The sequence below is a fragment of the Schistocerca nitens genome, chromosome 10 (assembly GCF_023898315.1).
Source record: "Schistocerca nitens isolate TAMUIC-IGC-003100 chromosome 10, iqSchNite1.1, whole genome shotgun sequence".
Classification (NCBI taxonomy): Eukaryota; Metazoa; Arthropoda; class Insecta; order Orthoptera; family Acrididae; genus Schistocerca; species Schistocerca nitens.
In genome coordinates this window covers 176399242-176421617 of record NC_064623.1, presented here as the reverse complement: position 1 = coordinate 176421617, position 22376 = coordinate 176399242, and the positions used below count along the sequence as shown (strand labels likewise).

The 22376-nt window shown below is 42.9% G+C and overlaps 1 protein-coding gene across 1 annotated transcript in view; it reads left to right on the top strand.

The window, feature by feature from the left end:
* Positions 1–22376, top strand: part of LOC126210659 (probable 4-coumarate--CoA ligase 1) — a 505973-nt gene that overhangs the window by 356959 nt on the left and 126638 nt on the right. The window contains exon 4 of the mRNA XM_049939990.1: positions 17873–18027. Coding sequence (XP_049795947.1) covers positions 17873–18027 — 155 coding nt within the window. The remainder of the gene's footprint in view (positions 1–17872; positions 18028–22376) is intronic.

Here is a 22376-nt window from a genome sequence, read left to right as displayed (position 1 = left end):
TCCAGGGAGATGCCAAGAGGGGAAGAAGGTGGTGGGGGAGGGAGAGGGGAGAGCAGAGATGCCAATGGCAGAGGAGATGGTGGAAGGAATAAATGTATAGGGGTAGGGGAAGCCCGGGGAAGGAGGGGGGAGGAAGGGAGGAGGAAGGGAAGGGAGAGAGAAGGGAGAGAGGGTGCCTATAGGAAAAAAACACAGGAAGTGGGAGGGGTGTATCAAAGTTGGTAGGAGGGCATCATCAGGGAGGGGGAGCTGGCGGAAGCCACCTTGGAAGAGGGTAAGGAGAGTGGAGAGATGGAGAGCAGGTGGGACATGGAAATACAGGTGCAGCAGCGGACGAGGGTGGAGAGGATGTGAGAGACGAGTGGGGATCTAGTTTACGGGAGGGTTATAGGATCTGTATCACTTCAACGAAAAGGAGGAGGTGGGGGAACGGGATAAGGTCGTACAGGATCCGCATGGGGGAGGGGAGACGGATACGATAGGCGAGGCGCATGGCGTTCGAGGATTTGAAGGGATTTGTAAAAGGTAGGAGGGGCGAAGATCCAGGCAGGGTGGGCGTAGCAGAGGATAGGGCGGATGAGGGATTTGTAGGTGTGGAGGATGGTGGAGGGGTCCAGACCCCACGTACGGCCAGAAAGGAGCTCGAGGAGACGGAGTCGGGAGCGTGCCTCGGCTTGGATTGTCCAGAGATGGGGGGTCCAGGAGAGGAGATGGCCGAGGGTGACGCCAAGATACTTAAGGGTGGGGGTGAGGGGATATGACGGCCATAGTTGGTGACATAGAAGTCGAGGAAGCGGAAGGAAGGGGTGGTTTTGCCTACAATGATCGCCTGGGTTTTGGAAGGATTGACCTTAAGCAACCACTGGTTGCACCAAGTGGTCAACCGGTCAAGATGGGATTGGAGAAGGTGTTGGGAGCGCTGCAGGGTGGGGACAAGAGAAAGGAAGGCGGTGTCATCGGCGTACTGGAGAAGGTGGATGGGGGTGAAGGCGGCGGCATGTCCGCCGTATACAAATGGTACAGAAGAGGGGAGAGGACGGAACGTTGGAGCACACCGGCGGAGGGGAAAAAGGTGTAGGAATCCGTGTTATGGATGGTATCGTAGGATTTGGCAGAGGATTCATGGCACCTCATTTAGGCTCTTTCTCAACCATTCCACTCTCGAGTGTGCGCTTTGATTTCTCTTATTTTATCACGATTGTGATTTCTCCCTGTGTAAATGTAAACAAAATACAGGGTTTATCAAAAAAAAATCATCCGATTTAAAATTCATAACTATCATGTTATTTGAGATATGTACGTGAACAACGTACTTTCGGAAAGCGCAAACTCTCGAGTTTTACATGGTTCCCGCTAGGAAGCAGCAAGTGTCCGCCCACTTCAGTTCTAGTAAAAATGGTGCAAGGCCAACAGAAAGTGTTTTGTGTTCTATGTCTTGCGCAGTGCGGGTCAGTAATAACTGTTCAACGCTTGTGTAAAGGCAAATCGTCAGGCCGTCCCCGAGTGTCTGACACAGAAGTGGAACGCATCCGCCATAGTTTCACAAGGAATCCGCAGAAATGCGTTCGCCGTGCTGCTCGACAGCTCAACATCCCCCCGGTGTCCCTCTGGCGTGTATTGCATAGACGCTTACACATGAAACAGTACAAAATTCAGCCACTGCAAGCTCGGCGTGAAGGTTGCAAACAACAATGTGTGTAGTTCTGGAATTTTGTTCTTGGCAAGATGGAGCATGAAAGTTTTCTTCCAGGCTTACTGTTTAGTGATGAGGCAACATTCCATTTAAATGGAAAAGTGAACCGTCATAATATGAGAATATGGGGTACAAACAACCACATAAAGTTGTACAACATGGGCCGGCCGCGGTGGTCTCACGGTTCTAGGCGCACAGTCCGGAACCGTGCGACTGCTACGGTCGCAGGTTCGAATCCTGCCTCGGGCATGGATGTGTGTGATGTCCTTAGGTTAGTTAGGTTTAAGTAGTTCTAAGTTCTAGGGGACTTATGACCACAGCAGTTGAGTCCCATAGTGCTCAGAGCCATTTTTTTGTACAACATGAGATGGACTCTCTAAAATTCAATGTATTTTGTGCAGTTTCACGGGAAAAGGTGTACGGTCCATTTTTCTTTGCCCAGAAGACTGTTACAGGAAGCACATATCTCGATATGCTTGAGACCTTTCTTTTCTCACAGTTGGAGACTGATTCGAATGACTTCATTTACCAATAGGATGGGGCACCGCCACTGCCATCTGGAAACGGCGAAATTTTTAAATCAAAGAATTACTGAATGATGGCTCGGTCACACTGGACCAAATGATTCAGCCTTACATTACTGGCCTCCACGGTCACCGCACCTAACTGTATGTGATTATTTCTTGTGGGGGCCTATAAAAGACACTGTCTATGTGCCTCCGTTACCAATTACAATGAATGAACTGAGAAACTTCCTGGCAGATTAAAACTGTGTGCCCGACCGAGACTCGAACTCGGGACCTTTGCCTTTCGCGGGCAAGTGCTCTACCAGCTGTGAGTAGCGGGCGTGAGTCGTGCTTCGGTAGCTCAGTTGGTAGAGCACTCGCCCGCGAAAGGCAAAGGTCCCGAGCTCGAGTCTCGGTCGGGCACACAGTTTTAATCTGCCAGGAAGTTTCATATCAGCGCACACTCCGCTGCAGAGTGAAAATCTCATTCTGGAAACATCCCCCAGGCTGTGGCTAAGCCATGTCTCCGCAATATCCTTTCTTTCAGGAGTGCTAGTCCTGCAAGGTTCGCAGGAGAGCTTCTGTAAAGTTTGGAAGATAGGAGACGAGGTACTGGCAGAAGTAAAGCTGTGAGTACCGGGCGTGAGTCGTGCTTCGGTAGCTCAGTTGGTAGAGCACTTGCCCGCGAAAGGCAAAGGTCCCGAGTTCGAGTCTCGTTCGGGCTCACAGTTTTAATCTGCCAGGAAGTTTCATATCAGCGCACACTCCGCTGCAGAGTGAAAATCTCATTCTGGCAATGAACTGAGACTTCGCATAACAGCAAAGCTGTGGAAGCTGTAACTCAACACATACTCGCTGCAGTTTGAGAACAATTTGAATACTGCATTCATAGGTGCCGTCCATCTCATGAGCAGCATATTGAACCCTTCGTTGTATATGTTTATTGTTGTTGTTGTTGTTGTTATGGTGGTGGTGGTCTTCAGTCCAGAGATTGGTTTGATGCAGCTCTCCATGCTACTCTATCCTGTGCAAGCTTCTTCATCTCCCAGTACCTACTGCAACCTATATCCTTCTGAATCTGCTTAGTGTATTCATCTCTTGGTCTCCCTCTACGATTTTTACCCTCCACACTGCCCTCCAATAGTAAATTTGGGATCCCTTGATGCCTCAGAACATGTCTTACCAACCGGTCCTTTCTTCTTGTCAAGTTGTTCCACAAACTCCACTTCTCCCCAATTCTATTCAATACCTCCTCATTAGTTATGTGATCTACCCATCTAATCTTCAGCATTCTTCTGTAGCACCACATTTCGAAAGCTTCTATTCTCTTCTACTCCAAACTATTTATCGTCCGTGTTTCACTTCCATACATGGCTACACTCCATACAAATACTTTCAGAAACGACTTCCTGACACTTAAATCTATACTCGATGTCAACAAATTTCTCTTCTTCAGAAACGTTTTCCTTGCCATTGCCAGTCTACATTTTATATCCTCTCTATTTCGACCATCATCAGTTATTTTGCTCCCCAAATAGCAAAACTCCTTTACTACTTTAAGTGTCTCATTTCCTAATCTAATTCCCTCAGCGTCACCCCACTTAATTCGACTACATTCCATTATCCTCGTTTTTCTTTTGTTGATGTTCATCCTATATCCTCCTTTCAAGACACTGTCCATTCCGTTCAACTGCTCTTCCAAGTCCTTTACTGTCTCTGACAGAATTACAATGTCATCGGCGAACCTCAAAGTTTTTTTTCTTCTCCATGGATTTTAATACCTACTCCGAATTTTTCTTTTGTTTCCTTTACTGCTTGCTCAGTATACAGACTGAATAACATCGGGGAGAGGCTACAACCCTGTCTCACTCCCTTCCCACCCACTGCTTGCCTTTCGTGTCCCTCGACTCTTATACGTGCCATCTGGTTTCTGTACAAATTGTAAATAGCCTTTCGCTCCCTGTATTTTACCCCTACCACCTTTAGAATTTGATAGAGAGTATTCCAGTCAACATTGTCAAAAGCTTTCTCTAAGTCTACAAATGCTAGAAACGTAGGTTTGCCTTTCCTTAATTTTTCTTCTAAGATAAGTAGTAAGGTCAGTATTGCCTCACGTGTTCCAACATTTCTACGGAATCCAGACTGATCTTCCCCGAGGTCGGCTTCTACCAGTTTTTCCATTCGTCTGTAAAGAATTCGCGTTAGTTAGTTCTAGAAATACAGACGTACCACACTGGATTACTCTTTTTGAAACACCCTGTACTGTATTTTTGCATTCGAAGGAGAAAGTTGGTAGCTGAATTGTGACGAAAAGACCTCACCGCGAAGGAAAGCTTTTGGGCTGACGATCGACACCCCAACTCGCTTACCATACCCATGACAGTCTCTCCCCTATTTTGCAATGATATTAAACGAGTTGCTCTTCTGAATTTTCGCGGTGTACTCCGTTAATGCTATCTGGTAAGTATACCACACCGCATACTACTACTCCAGAAGACGATGTGCAAGTGTAGTGTAGGTAGGCTCTTTAGAGAATTTATTGTATCTTGTAAGTGCTCTACCAATAAAACACAGTCTTTGGTTCGCTCTCACCTTACCCTCAACATTTATTTTTTCGTTTTATGGTTTCAGTTTTTATTTATTCTTAATTGTAATTCCTAGGTATTTAGGTCATTCGACAACCTGTAAGTGTCTGTGGCATACCGTGTAAACGAAATTTAGTGGATTTTTTAATTACTCCACTACTCCTATTGAGAAATTCAAACTTTTTATAGTTTTGCGCAAATTACCACTACTTTAACGATACTGATATCTTGCCTGAATAATTTTACAATTTGTTTTGATCTTCTGGTGGCTTTAATAGATGATAACCGACAGCATCATCTGCAAACAATATAAGAAAGTTGCTCAAATTGCCGCCTAAGTCATTTATGTAGATTTGTAATAGTATAGAACATCATTAGGGTCCCTATATATTACTTCTGTTTCACTAGGCGATTTATTGTCAATTACTATGGACTGTGACCTTTCTGAAAGGAACACACTAATGCAGCCACACCACTGAGACAATAGTCGACAGGCACACAATATGATCACAAATCGCTTGTGAGACATCCTATCAAAAGTCGCCTGACAATGTAAAAATATGCCACCAACTTGAGATCACCTGCCAGCACTAATTCATTCGTGTAACTAAACACCCTGTTGAGTGTCACAACACACACAAATCCGTGCTGGTTTTCTCCACATAGACTATGTGATCAGAAGTATCCGGTCACCCCCAAAAACAACGTTTTTCATGTTAGATGCATTGTGCTGCCACCTACTGCCAAGTACTCGATATCAGCAACCTCACAAGCGAACCTCCCCATCGCACCCCCCTCAGATTTAGTTATAACTTGGCACAGTGGATAGGCCTTGATAAACTGAACACAGATCAATTGAGAAAACAGGAAGAAGTTGTGTGGAACTGTGAAAAAATAAGCAAAATATACAAACTGAGTAGTCCATGGGTCACATAGGCAAAATCAAGGAGAACGTGAGCATAGGAGTGCTGTGGTCCCGTGATAGCGTGAGCCGCTGCAGAACGAGAGGTCCTTGGTTCAAGTCTTCCCTAGAGTGAAAAACTTTACTTTCTTTATTTTTGCATAGTTATCATCTGTCCGTTCGTTCATTGACGTCTCCGTTCACTGTAATAAGTTTAGTGTCTGTGTTTTGCGACCGCATCGCAAAACCGTGCGATTAGTAGACGAAAGGACGTGCCTCTCCAATCGGAAACATTTGATCGAAAGGTCATAAGTCAACCGATTCCTCCACAGGAGAATACATCTGATATATTCTATACGACACTGGTGACTGCATGTGCGTCACATGACAGGAATATGTTGTCGACCCACCTAACTTGTACACTTGGCGAATGGGTAAAAAGATTCTTCTACCTTGCCCGATTTAGGTTTTCTTGTGGATGTGATAATCACTCCCAAAAAAGTGATGAAAACATAATAGTTTTTCACATAAACTGAAAATAAAAAAATTAAACTTTTCACACGATGGAAGATTTGAACGAAGGACCTTACGTTCCGCAGCTGCTCACGTTACCACGAGACCACGGCGCTCCTGCGTTCCGAGTGTCCTTGATGTTGCTTATGTCGCCCATGGACTACTCAGTTTGTATATTTTGCTTATTTTTTCACAGTTCCACACAAATTCTTCCTGTTTTCTCAATTGATCTGTGTTCAGTTTTTCAAGGCCTATCCACTGTGCCAACTTATAACTAAATCTGAGGGGGGTGCGATGGGGAGGTTCCCTTGTCAGTAGTCACTAGACATCGTGAGAGAGCAGAATGGGCCGCTCCGTGGATCTCACGGACTTGGAACGTGGTCAGATGATTGGGTGTCACTTGTGTCATACGTCTGTACGTGAGATTTCCCACTTCTAAACATCCCTAAGTCCAGTGTTTCCGGTGTGATAGTGAAGTGGAACCGTGAAGGGACACGCGCAGCACAAAAGCGTACAGGCCGACCTCGTCTGTTCACTGACACGCTGCTGACAGTTGAAGAGGGTCGTAATGTGTAATAGGCAGACATCTATCCAGACCATCACACAGGAATTCCAAAGTAAACATTGTACAACGGAACAGTGGAAAAACGTTGTGTGGAGTCACGAATCAGTGTACACAATGTGGCCATCCAATGGCAGGGTGTGGGTATGACGAATGCCCGGTAAACGTCATCTGCCAACGTGTGTAGTGCCAACAGTGAAATTCGGAGGTGGTGGTGTTATGGTGTGGTCGTATTTTTCATGGTGGGGGCTTGCACCCCTTGTTATTTTGAATGGCACTATCACAGCACAGACCTACATTAATGTTTTAAGCACCTTCTTGCTTCCCACTGTTGAAGAGCAATTTGGGTATGGCGACTGCATCTTTCAACACGATCGAGCACCTTTTCATAATGCACGGCCTGTGGCGGAGTGGTTACACGGGAATAACATCCCTGTAATGGACTGGCCTGCACAGAGTTCTGGCCTGTATCCTGTAGAACACCTTTGGAATGTTTTGGAACGCCGACTTCGTGCCAGGCCTCACCGACCGACATCGATACCTCTCCTCAGTGCAGCACTCCATGAACAATGGGCTGCCATTTACCAAGAAACCTTCCAAGACGTCACTGAACCTATGCCTCCGAGAGTGGAAGCTGTCATCAAGGCTAAGGGTGGGCCAACACCATACTGAATTCCAGCATTACCCATGGAGGGCGCCACTAACTTGTAACTCTTTTCAGCCAGGTGTTCGGATACTTTTGACCACACAGTGTACGAAAGGCAGTGTCCAGATTGACTGACTGACTGACTCATCATCGCCCAGTCCAAACCGCTAATGGTAGAAGCTTGAAATTTAGAGAAGGTGCTGATCTTATAGTGCAGGAGTCATTTAAAAAGGGGTTTTTCGAAATTCCAACCACAGGGGGGTGAAATAGGGGATGAAGGATTTTTCTGAAAAATGTCGCTATCAAGGCAATTTATGAGCTAGATCTCCGAAAATTGGTATGTGGTTTCTCGGTCAGAAAAAGGGAAATACGAGTTTCAGTATCTTTGGAAATTTTATCTCACGGGTTGTAAAATAGTGGGCGAAAGTTTTTTTGGTCAGAAGTGCATTCGGAAAAAATCATGCTTATAAAGCCTTAATTAGAGTTAATAGCATAGAATGTGTTGAAATTTGTGAACAACATATAATTCAATTAAATAAAAACAAAAGAGTCTCTGAGGGCAATACAGTCTGTGGGAGCGAAGCAGCGGACAGTAAGCCGGTGTGTCAATAACAGGTACGGTGAAGGAAATTACTGGGCGTTAAAATCGCAGATCAGGTAAGACGATAAATAACGAACTTCTACACAGAGTAGCAGGAAGAATACACGATTAAAGCAGTAAGTGATATTAGGATACACAGCGTGTGAAATTTAGTGCACAGAGCTGCTACCAGCTTGGAAAGCAAACCACGGCTCAAACACGACTGAGCATAGAGTCAAACTGAGCTTGGAGGACAGATATGAGTATGTCATTCTGTACTGCTTGAAGCTTGAACACAGTGCCAGAGTTCATCGACTGTGGTGGCTGGCAAACGGTGTTGAGCCAGTCTCTCTGCAACCCATGACTGGATGCTTTCAGTGGGTGAGAGATATGGAGAATGTGCTGGCCAGAGCAGCTAACCAACACTCTCTTTATCACGGTGGGTCAGGACCCCGTGAGACAGCATGCTGTCGTACGTTATCTTGTTGGAAGATAATATCAAGGAAACCTCACAGATAGAGCACGGCAACTGGTCTCAACACGTCGCAATTGTAGCTCTTGCTGCCCAAAGGACGGGCCGTGACGACCAGCAATGGTCGCGTTGTGCACCCATCAGTACACCACACCATCACACCAGGTGCTGGGCCAATATGAGAATAACAAGTTCAATCTGGTAATGTCTCTTCTATACCAAGTATCCACATGCAGGTACACTGATGAGCCAAAACTTTATGACCACTTACTTAAAAGCGTATTGGTCCACGTCTGGAACGCAATTCAGAAATGGTACCGTTTGGCATGGATTCAACAAGTACTTGATAGGTTTCCAGAGGTTTGTGCCACCAGATGCCTATCTTTTTTGTTCTCGTCTCAGAAACGTACAGGTACATGTACATACATTTTACACACTTACGATTTAATTACTTCTGACGAAAACTTGGCCACTTCCAGTGCATTTTCTGTTGCTTGTTGAAGATCATCTTCTGTACAGGAGACTGGGCACAATCGACAGTGAAGCATGTGTCAAACTGTTTGTTGTTCTCCTCACAGAATATCATTTGGATCAGTGTAGCCCCATCTTGCCAAGTTAACTTTTGATCTTCCAATCCGGATCTCAGTCTATTCAGGGACTTCCAAGTTGTCCATTCCCCTTCATGGCCTGGAGGTAAAGCTTCAACAACTCTTTTCCAACTAGGTGGAAGGTAGGTCATAGCCCTCCTTAGTTGTAACCTAGCTTGTTCAGCAGTGGTTCTAAGTTCCTCGACTTCAGTCGTTGCATATGCGTTTCACACCCACACAAAGGGTGGGTAATTTCCTGTTCCACTGCCTTCCTTTCCTTGTTCGCAGCTATCTCTCTTCGAACAGTTGGTGGTGCTATTGCTGCGAGGTTGTAAAGCCATTCGACTGGAGTGGATTTCAAGCAACGTGTTATAATTTTGCAGATTTCGTTGAAAGCTACATCAACCTGTTTGGCATGAGTTGAATTATACCAAACATGACAGGCACACTCTGCCGCAGAATAGCGTAGTGCCAATGCAGATGTTCGGATTGTTTCAGGCTGACTACCCCACTGTGATCCGGCCAGTTTTCGTAGGAGACTGTTCCTGGTGGAAACTTTCGACTTGGATTTCATGCAGTGTTTTTTGAAAGTTAGAGATCTGTCAGGTGTCACTCCTAGGTATTTTGGAGTCTCGTAGTGTTTCAGTTCGACCCCCAATCACACTATTTTCAGCTTACGAGTGGCTTCCTTGTTTCTCAAATGAAAAGCACACACTTGGGTCTTTGAAGGGTTTGGTTTAAGCTGGTTTGCGTTGTAGTATCTGGATAGATCTTCAAGGGCATTCGTGAGGCTGTTGTCCACTGATCCAAAATCTGTGCTGTAGGTGGCTAGAGCGAGGTCGTCAGCATTTAAGAAGCTCTTGGTGTTTGGGGATATCGGTTGGTCATTCGCGTATATATTAAACAGAATTGGAGCCAAAACACTTCCTTGTGGGAGGCCATTCTTCTGTAGTATCCATCGACTACGCTGTCCTTGAAAGTCGACGAAGGACCTGCGATTCTGCAGAAGGGAGGCGATGCGTCTGGTTAGACCTAAAACCTTTGGTCAGATTGTAGACCTTGACTAGTAGTAGCTGGTGACTAATGGTATCATACGCCGCCGAAAAGTCAACAAATGCCACTACTGTCACCTTCCGAGCTTCAAAGCCATCTTCTATAAACTGTGTGAGTTTTAGCAATTGTCCAGTACAGCTTTTACCTGGACGAAATCCAGATTTCTGAGATACAAGTGAGGGGCCAATTGCAGGTGATAGGCAATTAAAAATAGTCTTTCCAGCATTTTGTAAAAAAGACGAAGTAGTGTAACTGATCTAAAATTCTTTGGATCATTCCCTTCTTTGCCAGGTTTGAGCAAAGCAATCAGTCGATTCTTCCGCTATATGTTTGGAATTTGGTTTCTGCTTACACAGTTATCGAAAAGTTGGAGAATCCATTTCTTTGGCCGGCCACTGTCGACTGCTATGGTCGTAGGTTCGAATCCTGCCTCGGGCTTCGATGTGTGCTATGTCCTTTGGTTACTTAGGTTTAAGTAGTTCTAAACCTCAGATGTTAAGTCCCATAGTGCTCAGAGCCATTTGAACCATTTCTTTGCACACTACTGGCCATTAAAATTGCTACACCAAGAAGAAATGCAGATGATAAACGGGTATTCATTGGACAAATATATTATACTAGAACTGACATGTGATTACATTTTCACGCAATTTGGGTGCATAGATCTTGAGAAATCACTACCCAGAACAACCACCTCTGGCCGTAATAACGGCCTTGATACGGCTGGGCATTGAGTCAAACCGCTTGGATGGTGTATACAGGTACAGCTGCCCATGCAGCTTCAACATGATACCACAGTTCGTCAAGAGTAGTGACTGGCGTATTGTGACGAGCCAGTTGCTCGGCCACCATTGACCAGACGTTTTCAGTTGGTGAGAGATCTGGAGAATGTGCTGGCGAGGGCAGCAGTCGAACATTTTCTGTATCCAGAAAGGCCCGTACAGGACGTGCAACATGCGGTCGTGCATTATCCTGCTGAAATGTAGGGTTTTTCAGGGATCGAATGAAGGGTAGAGCCACGGGTCGTAACACATCTGAAATGTAACGTCCAATGTTCAAACTACCGTCAATACATGTAAGCAATGGCACCCCATACTATAACGCCGGGTGATATGCCAGTATGGCGATGACGAATACGCACTTCCAATGTGGATTCACCGCGATGTCGCCAAACACGGATGCGACCATCATGATGCTGTAAACAGAACCTGGATTCATCCGAAAAAATGACGTTTTGCCATTCGTGCACCCAGGTTCGTCGTTGAGTACACCAACGCAGGGGCTCCTGTCTGTGATGCAGCGTCAAGGATAACGGCAGCCAAGGGCTCCGAGCTGATACTCCATGCTGCTGCAAACGCCGTCGAACTGTTCGTGCGAATGGTTATTGTCTTGCAAACGTCCCCATCTGTTGACTCAGGGATCGAGACGTGGCTGCACGATCCGTTACAGCCATGCGGATAAGATGCCTGTCATCTCGACTGCTAGTGATACGAGGCCGTTGGGATCCAGCACGGCGTTCCGTATTACCCTCCTGAACCCACCGATTCCATATTCTGCTAACAGTAATTGGATCTCGACCAACGCAAGCAGCAATGTCGCGATACGATAAACCGCAATCGCGACAGGCTACAATCCGACCTTTATCAAAGTCGGAAACGTGATGGTACGCATTTCTTCCCCGTACACGAGGCATCACAACAAATTTCACCAGGCAACGCCGGTCAATTGCTGTCTGTGTATGAGAAATCGGTTGGAAACTTTCCTCACGTCAGCAGGTTGTAGCTGTCGCCACCGGCGCTAACCTTGTGTGAATGCTCTGAAAAGCTAATCATTTGCAAATCACAGCATCTTCTTCCTGTCGGCGAAATTTCGCGTCTGTAGGACGTCATCTTCGTTGTGTAGCAATTTTAATGGCCAGTAGTGTATTTAAGCCAAAGTGTATGTGCCCGGTTCGTATATCATCCAAGCCAGCTGATTTGCTATTTTTCCTTTGTTTTATAGCCTTCTGTAGTTCTTCCTTGCTGGATGATGATGCACAGGCAACAATCTGCCCGTAGTTTATGGGCAGTTGGTTTGTGCGCGTGGAGCTTGCACCAGACAGCATCCCAGCTGAGTTTCACCAGATCCAGATAAGCCGAATTTTATGGCCAAAGCATTAATGTGAGTTCTCTGTCGCGCTCGTCACTGCAGCGTGATTCAGACCTTGTCACATCAACAGTTATCCTGTTGGAAGATGCCATCACTGTCGAGGAAGATATCAAGCATAAGTGATTCCAGGTGGTCCCAAATAATGTTCACATAGTCCACACTCTCACGGTGCCTTCGATTGCCACTGCAGATCCAATGGAAGCCGAGGAAATATTCCCCATAACATAACAATGCTCCCACCAGCTGCTTCTGTGGGGTACTGCATGTTTCGACCAGCCACTCTCCTGGATGGCTGTGAATCTGGACGCGACCATCGACCTGGTTTAACAATAAACGGGATTCATCCGCGAGGCAACACAGTTTCATTGATCGACGGTCCAATTATTATGACCCTATGTCCACTATAATGATAATTGACGATATTTTTGTGTCAACTTGGGAACATGTAAGGGGTCCTGTCCTCTGCTGCAGAACACGACATTCAGTACTGTGTGCTGAATGGTTTGCTCCATTGTGACTGATCACCGTTCTCTACTGGCGATTAGCTTGAAGGATCTGTCAAGTTGTTCAGTGAGACGGGCTCTGAGGCTTCAGGAGTATGATGTCACAATGGTATACAAAAGTACATGCAAACACGAGGACCCCAACTGCCTTTCGAGGTATCCTTTGGCAGAACGCAGCAGTGTGGATGGAGTCGCAGTCATCACTGCATTAAATTGCTGCTGAAGAGAGACGAGATGCAGCACTGCTGAAAATGATGGAGGAGAAACTGACCAAAGAAGAGTTCCAATTAATTAATGGAGCCCTGTATATGAGGAACTATGATCCAATGGGGCGGAAATGGTTTCTTGTCATCCCAGCTCATCTATGGCAAGTTATCGTGCTGTATTTACACAGTACTCCACCATCTGTTCAGTTGAGATTTGTGAAGACTATAGACAGGATCAGACACAGGTGTTACTGGCCAGATCTCTACCAATACATTAGAAACTATGTGAACTGCTGTATGGAATGCTAATGATGGAATCACATGCTACAATCAACCCTGGGGTGTCTGGTACTCATTCCACCTGCAATAGTCCCATTCCACCCAATTGGACTCAAACTCTTGGAGAGAATTCAAAAGTCAACAAATGGGAGTCATCGGATAGCGGTCTATACAGCCAACCTCACACACTATGATGTCACTAAAGCTATGCTGGATGCCAAAGCCACATAAATTACAAAGTTGTTTGTAGAAGACATCATTTTGAAGCAAGGAGAACTCCAGTCATGATCACTGATTGTGGAAACGTTTTCCAGTCAACAATAGTGTCAGGGGTAACTTAATATGATGGCAACTGTCTATCTGCCACGGACAACTGGCCTCGCAGAATGATTTAATAAGGTATTTGCAGATATGTTTTAAATGTACACTGATGTCAAGCAGAGAGACTGGGGCACAGTACTGTCCATTATGACATTTGCATGCAATCCAGCAAAGCAAGACACTAGAGACAAATGCCCTTTTTTCTGCTCCTTGATCGTGAGGCATAAATGACAAGTGAAACACTATTCCCATTTCAGCTGGAAGATGTTCAGCTGAGTAAGTGAATCATCTTACCACCATGACCAAAGAAGCAAGACAGCTGTCTCGCATGTGGATCTTAAATGACCAGGAGAAAAACTGAGTGTACTAGAATGCCAAGTACCAGCTAGTGAGATATACCCTGGGGGACTTGGTATGGCCTTTTATGTCTGTGCAGAAAGTAGGACTATTAGAAAAGTTAGTAAAGCACTACTTTGGACCGTATCATATCATTCATTACTTGTTAGACATCACACACGTAGTCAAGAATTATAACCCTACATGAAGAAGACAAAAGGGCAGAGATGTCATCCATGTCCTATGTATGAATCCCTACTACAGTCCAGAGGTGCAGGTTAGTGATGGGAGGTGCAAGGAAACTGAAGACCCACTTGATGATCATGAAGCTTTAATATGAGGGGTTTATTTCTATGCTCATAATAGTGAAGAGGATGTAACAACATGACCAGAGTGCAAGGATCTAGCAGCACCTCCATAGAGATTGCTATTGACAAGATTTAGATCCAGAGTGCTATAGTTGGTTCCAGTAAGAACCTCTGAAACAGTGGGTCACTGTTTCTCGAGGAGCGAAAGCAATTCTATGATCAGTATAGTGTGATGATTAGCATAACTGAGTGGCATGTTTGAATTGCCTGTTCTGTTGTGGCTATATATTGGTGTCAGAAATAAGTATGCTTTCAGTTCTAAGTGCTGTACTTCATTGGTGGTGCTGCCTTCAGATTTGGAAGTAACCGGGGATTCCGTTTAACAATATTATCAGTCAACTGAACTAATCAGTCCTAGCAAAATATAAAGTGACAAGTTTTTGAGAACCACTTTACCACACTGCTGTATCAGCTGACTTATGTCTTCACGGGAATATGAGGATATCACAGTCAAAAATGTTGGCTGCTACCTAAAAAAGAAAATAAGTACATATATTTGTTTTAGTAAAATACAATTATTTTAATTTAACATTTCATTCATTTTTCTGTGTTTATGATCAATAATTCTATATTCAATTAACTACAAATCAAAACCAAGACATCACAATGTTTCTATCCATTGTTATGAACTAAATTTTGATCATGTTGAGAACATGTATGCAAATGTCTATACAGTATATAAATTTTGAATGAGTTGGTATACAAGAGTCACATTTTACAGATTTATTCCATATATTTTACCAGAAGTACGCAAGCAACAAGTAACATCAAAATCGACAGTATTTCCCATTAATATTCGTCTTTTATGCAGTTTCATCTCAAAAAATTTTGCAGGAAAAGCTATAGTAAATGTGACAAACTTATTCTCTTTCAAATACTTTTCCATAGCAATGAACATTAATTTGGGGAATAATATCACAATGTACACATCACTGCACACTTCATGCTAAGTAGCTTATACATACTTGTACAAGACTCATGTATGAGGCTACGATGCATCACTTTACCTACTTTGTACTAAGAATGAGTGTTACTATTTCTGTCAAAGGCTGCAACAGACACACAGTGCTGTCCATAAGCATCTCTGAAGTTTCAAAAGAAATTTGCACAAAAATTAAGATTAGAGAAAATCAATGCACATCAGTACATAGAGCATATCTCCAAGTTCTTAACACACATCACAGGTGTTAAATATGGAAACAGTTTGTGATGTAGGAGACATCAATACATGCTTGAAATTGATTGAAATTGCTTTTGCTACAACAGCAATGCATTTTGGAAATATCTTCATTGCATTATGTTGCATTGCCTATGTGTGAACTATTAGGTTGGTGCATAAGTTCATACTGTTTTTCCCTTAACTTAAATGAACAAAACATATACACATAACAGAGACTTTAGTCATCAATGATATATTCTACTTCACTATTTACAAAAGTCTACCAATGCTGGGGTAGCTTTTTGATTCTACGATTATAGAAACCACGTGGTTGTGAGGTGAAGGACTCATCAAGCCATGTTTGGAGCACATTTTCGTGCAGAAACGGAGTTCCTTGAATGTTATTTGATAGAGAGCAGAAAAGAGAAATCTGAGAGTGCAAGGTCAGGTGAATGACGTGGGTGTAGCATGACTTCCCAACCCAACTCCTACACAGTGTTTTTTGACAGTCTATCAAAATGTGGGCAGACCTTATCATAGAGTACATCTGCATCTACATGGATACTCTGCAAATCACATTTAGGTGCCTGGCAGAGAGCTTATTGAACCACTTCACAACTCTCTTTTATTCCAATCTCATATAGTGTGCAAAAAGAATGAACACCTATATCTTTCCGTATTAGCTCTGATTTCCGTTATTTTATCACAGTGATCATTTCTCATGTAGGACAGTGTCAACAAAATATTTTCACATTCAGAGGAGAAAGCTGGTGATTGGAATTTCATGAGAAGATTCTGCTGCAATGAAAAATGCCTTTGTTTTAATTATGTCCACCCTAAATCTTGTATAATTTCAGTGACACTCTCTCCCCTATTTTGCAATAATACAAAATGTGCTGCCCTTCTTTGAACTTTTTCAATGTACTCCCACACTGTGCAGCATTATTCTAAAAGAGGACGGACAGCCATAGTGTAGGCAGTCTCCTTAGTGGCATCACTTTATGCAGTCTTCCTGGTTGTTGTTCTTAGATTGTCTCTATAATATGTCTCAGTTGTTGACAGCAAATGTTAGCAGTGGTGGTTACACCTCACTGAAGTAATTCATGGTACACCACACCAATGCTGTTCCACGAGATGCATAACATTACCTATTGTGGATGCACGCAGGTCTTTGTACCAGGAGGTCGCTGCTTTGTTTGGGTTCAACCATTCTTTTCTTTTCCTTACGTCAGCATAAAGACACAATTTCTGATAATAAGTAATGACTCAGGAGAGGAATCATCAGGAGTGTTTAGGAACCAATTGATGATGAACAAGTAGAGATGCACTCACTAATTTTTGTGATTTTGGGTTAGAGCACGCGTTGCCCGTACACTCAATTTTTGAACCTTTCCCATTGCATGCAAATGTCACAAAATGGTAGAATGGTCACGGTTCATCAAAGTTGCCCGTTCTTGGGTACACTGACATGGGTCATTGTGGATTAATGTGTGTAAATGAATTTCATCAGATTCCAATAGTCTTCCTGAATTTGGAGAGCCACTAATGTCAGACTGATCCTCCTGAAAAAGAGAAAACTATTTTATCTCTATGCTCTGTGCAACGGTTTATCCCCATACACATTACAAATGCGTCTGGCTGCCTCCGCTGCTGTCACCCCTCTGTTGAAGTCAAACAGAAGAATTCATTGGAAATGTTCTGATTTCACCACTTGGCACTCCATTTTACAGTATTCACAGCTCCACTCAGTATCTCCAAATGACAAAATGACAATACATAAACTCAAATAGTAACAGTGATCAACAAATAAAAAATGACAGTTGATCAATAAAGCCATAGCAACCAGAATACCAACATTCGAAACAAAAATGCTACAAACTTATGCACCAACATAATATTTTGATGTGACAACACCTAGTGAATGATTTGTCTACAATGTTCTGGTATGCCTGCCCCCTTCTAGTGTGCTCTGAAAGTACACCGTGATGCATATGTCAGAGTGAAATGCTGAGATATACTCTACCCATTGGTATTTGTCATTTTGCTGCACGCCATAGTTTTCATGAGTCATCTTCTGAAACTCTGGAGGTACTTATGAATAACCCTGTATTGTAAATGTATATCATGAATGGTTTATAAAATCTCACCATGGTGTTTACATACATCACTGGATCAGAGCAGTACTATGAAATAATCTAAACTGAATCTCTCTTCTGTTGGGCTAAGACCCAACATCATCTAGGCTATAATATTATTTACAGCAACTGAGAGGTATTCTTTCAGAAAGAATATATCATTCACAAAATTAACTGATGCTGCAGAACACCAACAATTCAAAGTGCTTATTTCCCTGAGTTACTGCCTTTTTCTCTAATTTATAGAAGTGGATGTAGTTGTATCTGAGTAATGAATTCTTTTCTCTGTGTTTTGAGCTGCATGTTGACTCTGTTGCAGACAGCTACCAAGAGGTGGTGCTGAGCATCCTGCCCTTCTACCACATCTACGGCTTCAACATCATCCTCAACCTCACTGTGTCACTCGGCATCCACAATGTCACCTTGCCCAAGTTTAATCCTGCCAGTTTTGTCAAAGCCCTAGAGGATTACAAGGTAAGAGTGCTTCACATACAATGTAATTCACAAATTCCAACACAAAGAATTTGCTTGCATGAGTCATGAGACACATAAGATAAAACAAAACAAAGCAATCTGACTTTGGTCAAAAAGCAGTTGCCAATCATATGGGGAAAAGGCTGTTGTGTGAGTTTAAGTGTTCATTGCACAGATGTGTCCATTCAAGCAGTTCATCCTCTTTAATGAGAGACAATGATGCATAACTCGAAATAAGGCACCGAGGGTGGTGGCACACTGGTTAGTGCACTGGACTTGCATTCAGGAGGACAGTGGTTCAAATCCTTGTTCAGCCATCCAGATTTAGATTTTCCATGGTTTCCCTAAATTGCTCCAGGGAAATGACAGGATGGTTCCTTTGAAAGGGCATGGTGGGTTTCCTTCCCCATCCTTACACCATCAGAGCTTGTGCTCCATCTCTAGTGACCTTGATGTCAACGGGCTGTTATACCCAATCTTCCTTCCTTCCTGAAATAAGGTATACTGGTGCTGTCATGGTTGCAAACTATTGACATGAGTTGTTTACAGAAGACTGGAAAAACTGCTAGAAATCACTCTAATAGGAGATGAGTTTTGGTTCCATAGAAATGTAGGAACACATGAGGCAGTGCGGCCCCACGACATAATGTAGAAATTAGACTGCAGAAAGGCAAACCTGTATTTATAGCATTTATTGATTTTAAAGGAAGTGTTTGTCAGTATTGACTACGGATAGTAGAGATACAATACAGGTTATTCGCAGCTTCTACAGAAACCAGACTGTAGTTATAAGAGTTGCAGAACATGAAAGGGAAGTAGCAATTGAGAAGGGAGTAGTATTATCACCAATATTATTCAGTCTGTGCACTGAGTAAGCAGGAAAGATGACAAAAGAGAAATCTGGATAGGTTCTTAAAGTTTAGGGAGAAAAAAACTGTGAGGTTTACCAACATTGTATTTCTGTCACAGACAGCAAAGGACTTGGTAGAGTTATTGAACAGAATGGACAGTGTCTTTATAAAAGGTTACAAGATGAACAACAGTGTGATAGTGTAGTCATATTAAATCATGCCTTGCTGAGCAAACTAGATTAGGAAAGGTATGCTGGAAGCAGTAGACAACTTTTGCTATTTGGGTAGTTAAGTAACTAAAACTCCGGAATTGAGCTGACTTTATAAAATGTTATTTACTTGGCCAAAATAAAAAGGAGGAGGAAAGAATTTTTTTTTAAATGGAGGTTTATGTGTGCATTTGATAGAGTAGTTCCAAATTAATGCAGTGCAATACTCAGTTCAATGATATGCTCTCTGACACGTACGAGGTGTGGCTAGAAAAAAAACGGACTAGTACTGGTGAAACAATAAAACGAATGCAATAAGTCTGAAAGTCGCGTGGCCTGTCACGTGACTCTCGCTCCGCCCACTGCTCGAGTTTCATCTGCCTCCTGCACTCAGTCTGCCTGTGGCGTCTGTTTTAAGTAGTTGACGTTTTGTCTGTGCATCGGAAAATGTTGAGTGTACAGAAAGAACAGCGTGTTAACATCAAATTTTATTTCAAACTAGGAAAATCTGCAATTGAAACGTTTGTAATGTTACAACAAGTGTACGGCGATGATTGTTTATCGCGAACACAAGTGTTTGAGCGGTTTAAACGATTTAAAGATGGCCGCGAAGACACCAGTGATGACACTCGCACTGGCAGACCATTGTCAGCAAAAACTGATGCAAACATTGAAAAAATCGGTAAACTTGTTCGACAAGATCGCCGTTTAACAATCAGAGCAGTGTCTGAGTTAACAGGAGTTTCCAGGATGTCAGAACAAATCATTCTTCGGCGTTCCTTCTGTTCAATTGTGAGACACTTTGGAACCATTTTTGAACACACTTTGTTCATGTTGAAACTTTCATGAAGAATCTGCCTAACACTTTCCTTGTCAACTCCTGTTAATTCAGACACTGCTCTGATTGTTAAACGGCGATCTTGTCGAACAAGTTTACCGATTTTTTCAATGTTTGCATCAGTTTTTGCTGACAATGGTCTGCCAGTGCGAGTGTCATCACTGGTGTCTTCGCGGCCATCTTTAAATCGTTTAAACCACTCAAACACTTGTGTTCGTGATAAACAATCATCGCCGTACACTTGTTGTAACATTACAAACGTTTCATTCCTAGTTTGAAACAAAATTTGATGTTAACACGCTGTTCTTTCTGTACACTCAACATTTTCCGACGCACAGACAAAACATCAACTACTTAAAACAGACGGCACGGGCAGACTGAGTGCAGGAGGCAGATGAAACTCGAGCAGTAGGCGGAGCGAGAGTCACGTGACAGGCCACGCGACTTTCAGCCTTATTGCATTCGTTTTATTGTTTCACCAGTACTAGTCCGGTTTTTTTCTAGCCACACCTCGTATCATATCTCTTAACCACATCTTCTTGCCTGAGATCCCCATCTTACGTGCCAATCTGTGCCACAATGTCTGTCTGCTGGAGTACTTGTAAAGTGGTCATCAGGTTTTATAGTGTTAATCACCTAGTACAATTAACATAAATGCTGTCACCTGCACTAAAAAACACTCTGTTCTATTACATGTTTTAAAAGCAAAATTTCAAATTGGAAAATATGATTCAAGGTTGATGGTTGCCTAGGCACCTGATATGTATAATATGTAACACAATAAAACTTGGCATTAGTATGGAACTAGATCGAACAACATCTATAGAATCATGGAAAAGGCTGCAAGATAGCTGTTTATCAGTATACTAGCACAAACTTATGATGGTATTCAAGCTTATAGCTTGTGGGTGGCAGCCTGTCACATGTCTATCCTTCCATTCTGTGTTTGGGGCTCTCTGGCTCTGAGCACTATGGGACTCAACTGCTGTGGTTATCAGTCCCCTAGAACTTAGAACTACTTAAACCTAACTAACCTAAGGACATCACACACATCCATGCCCGAGGCAGGATTCGAACCTGCGACCGTAGCAGTCCCACGGTTCCGGACTGCGCGCCTAGAACCGCGAGACCACCGCGGCCGGCTCTGTGTTTGGGTCTTTGGAAACTTTACACTACAAGATTGCTGCTCTTGACACTGTTGGAAATTCCATAAGTGTTCTACGAATTGTCCAATGTGGAAAGCTGCAGACATTTGGCAGTGTTTCAGAGTCATTTCCATGACACCTCCATGTGCATGATACCACATGGTTCTTCTGAAAAATTAATGATGGATCTCTGCCATGAGTAGCAGTGGAATGCTCCATGTGAAGCACTTTGCTATTAATGTGTTTTGTGTAATTGCAGTTGTGGGCTCATAGTGTATCACACATGACAGTCTGTTGCAATTCTGTTTCATCCAAATATTACCAAAAATAGAATATTTTCATAAAATCATTCCATAGCACTACACTGACAACAAAAATGTCTTCATTATTATCTTGTTAAAGAATTTTTCCATGTTTACATTTTTTTAGCAACATATTGAAGTGGCTTGTTCCTAAAAAATTAATATTTTCAACCTTCCTGTGCCATTCACAAACTCTGACTTGCTCACACACACACTTCACTGGCAACTGCCTCATAGCTGATACTGCTAGTCTTTGTCCAATACTAATACAGTCTCCCTATAGTGCAGCATTCTCTCTCTCTCTCTCTCTCTCTCTCTCTCTCTCTGTGTGTGTGTGTGTGTGTGTGTGTGTGTGTGTGTGAAATTTTAACAAGAATAAATTATGAACACTGTCTTTTGCACTATGCACTACTCATTCTACTATTTTCATGTTGTTTGATACATTACTAAAATAAATAAGATCATATCTCTGAAAAGTAATAAAAAATTATTGCTATGCACAGACAGAACAAAATTTGAAATAGTTTCACACATAACTAACTAGTGGCAACATTTGGTACTATCATAAAACACTAGCGCATATACTGAAATGCTTCAGAGTAAACTATTTAATAAATTTATAATAAAAAAGAAAATAAAATTAAGTGTGTGTTAATGTCTTGAATTTATGTCATTAGAAGACATTGCTTACTCTTTACGTTTTGCTGTTGCTGTTAACACAGATCACTAAACTAAACATTGAAATTGACTAAGGATTCACTCTATTATAATACACATGGAATTATGTTTAAAGTACATTTTATTTGTAACAAAAAACACACTGACATTTTCTGTTCGCATTCAGCATCACATTAAAATGTGCAATGATCTGTATTTATTGAGATTGACTCTAATGAGAAACAAAACAGCATTTTCCATTGACACTGAGCACTGTGCAAAAGATCTGATGAACAGTGTTTGTTTGAGCTGATTCCTATATGCTGCAGAAATGATTATGCCTTTTG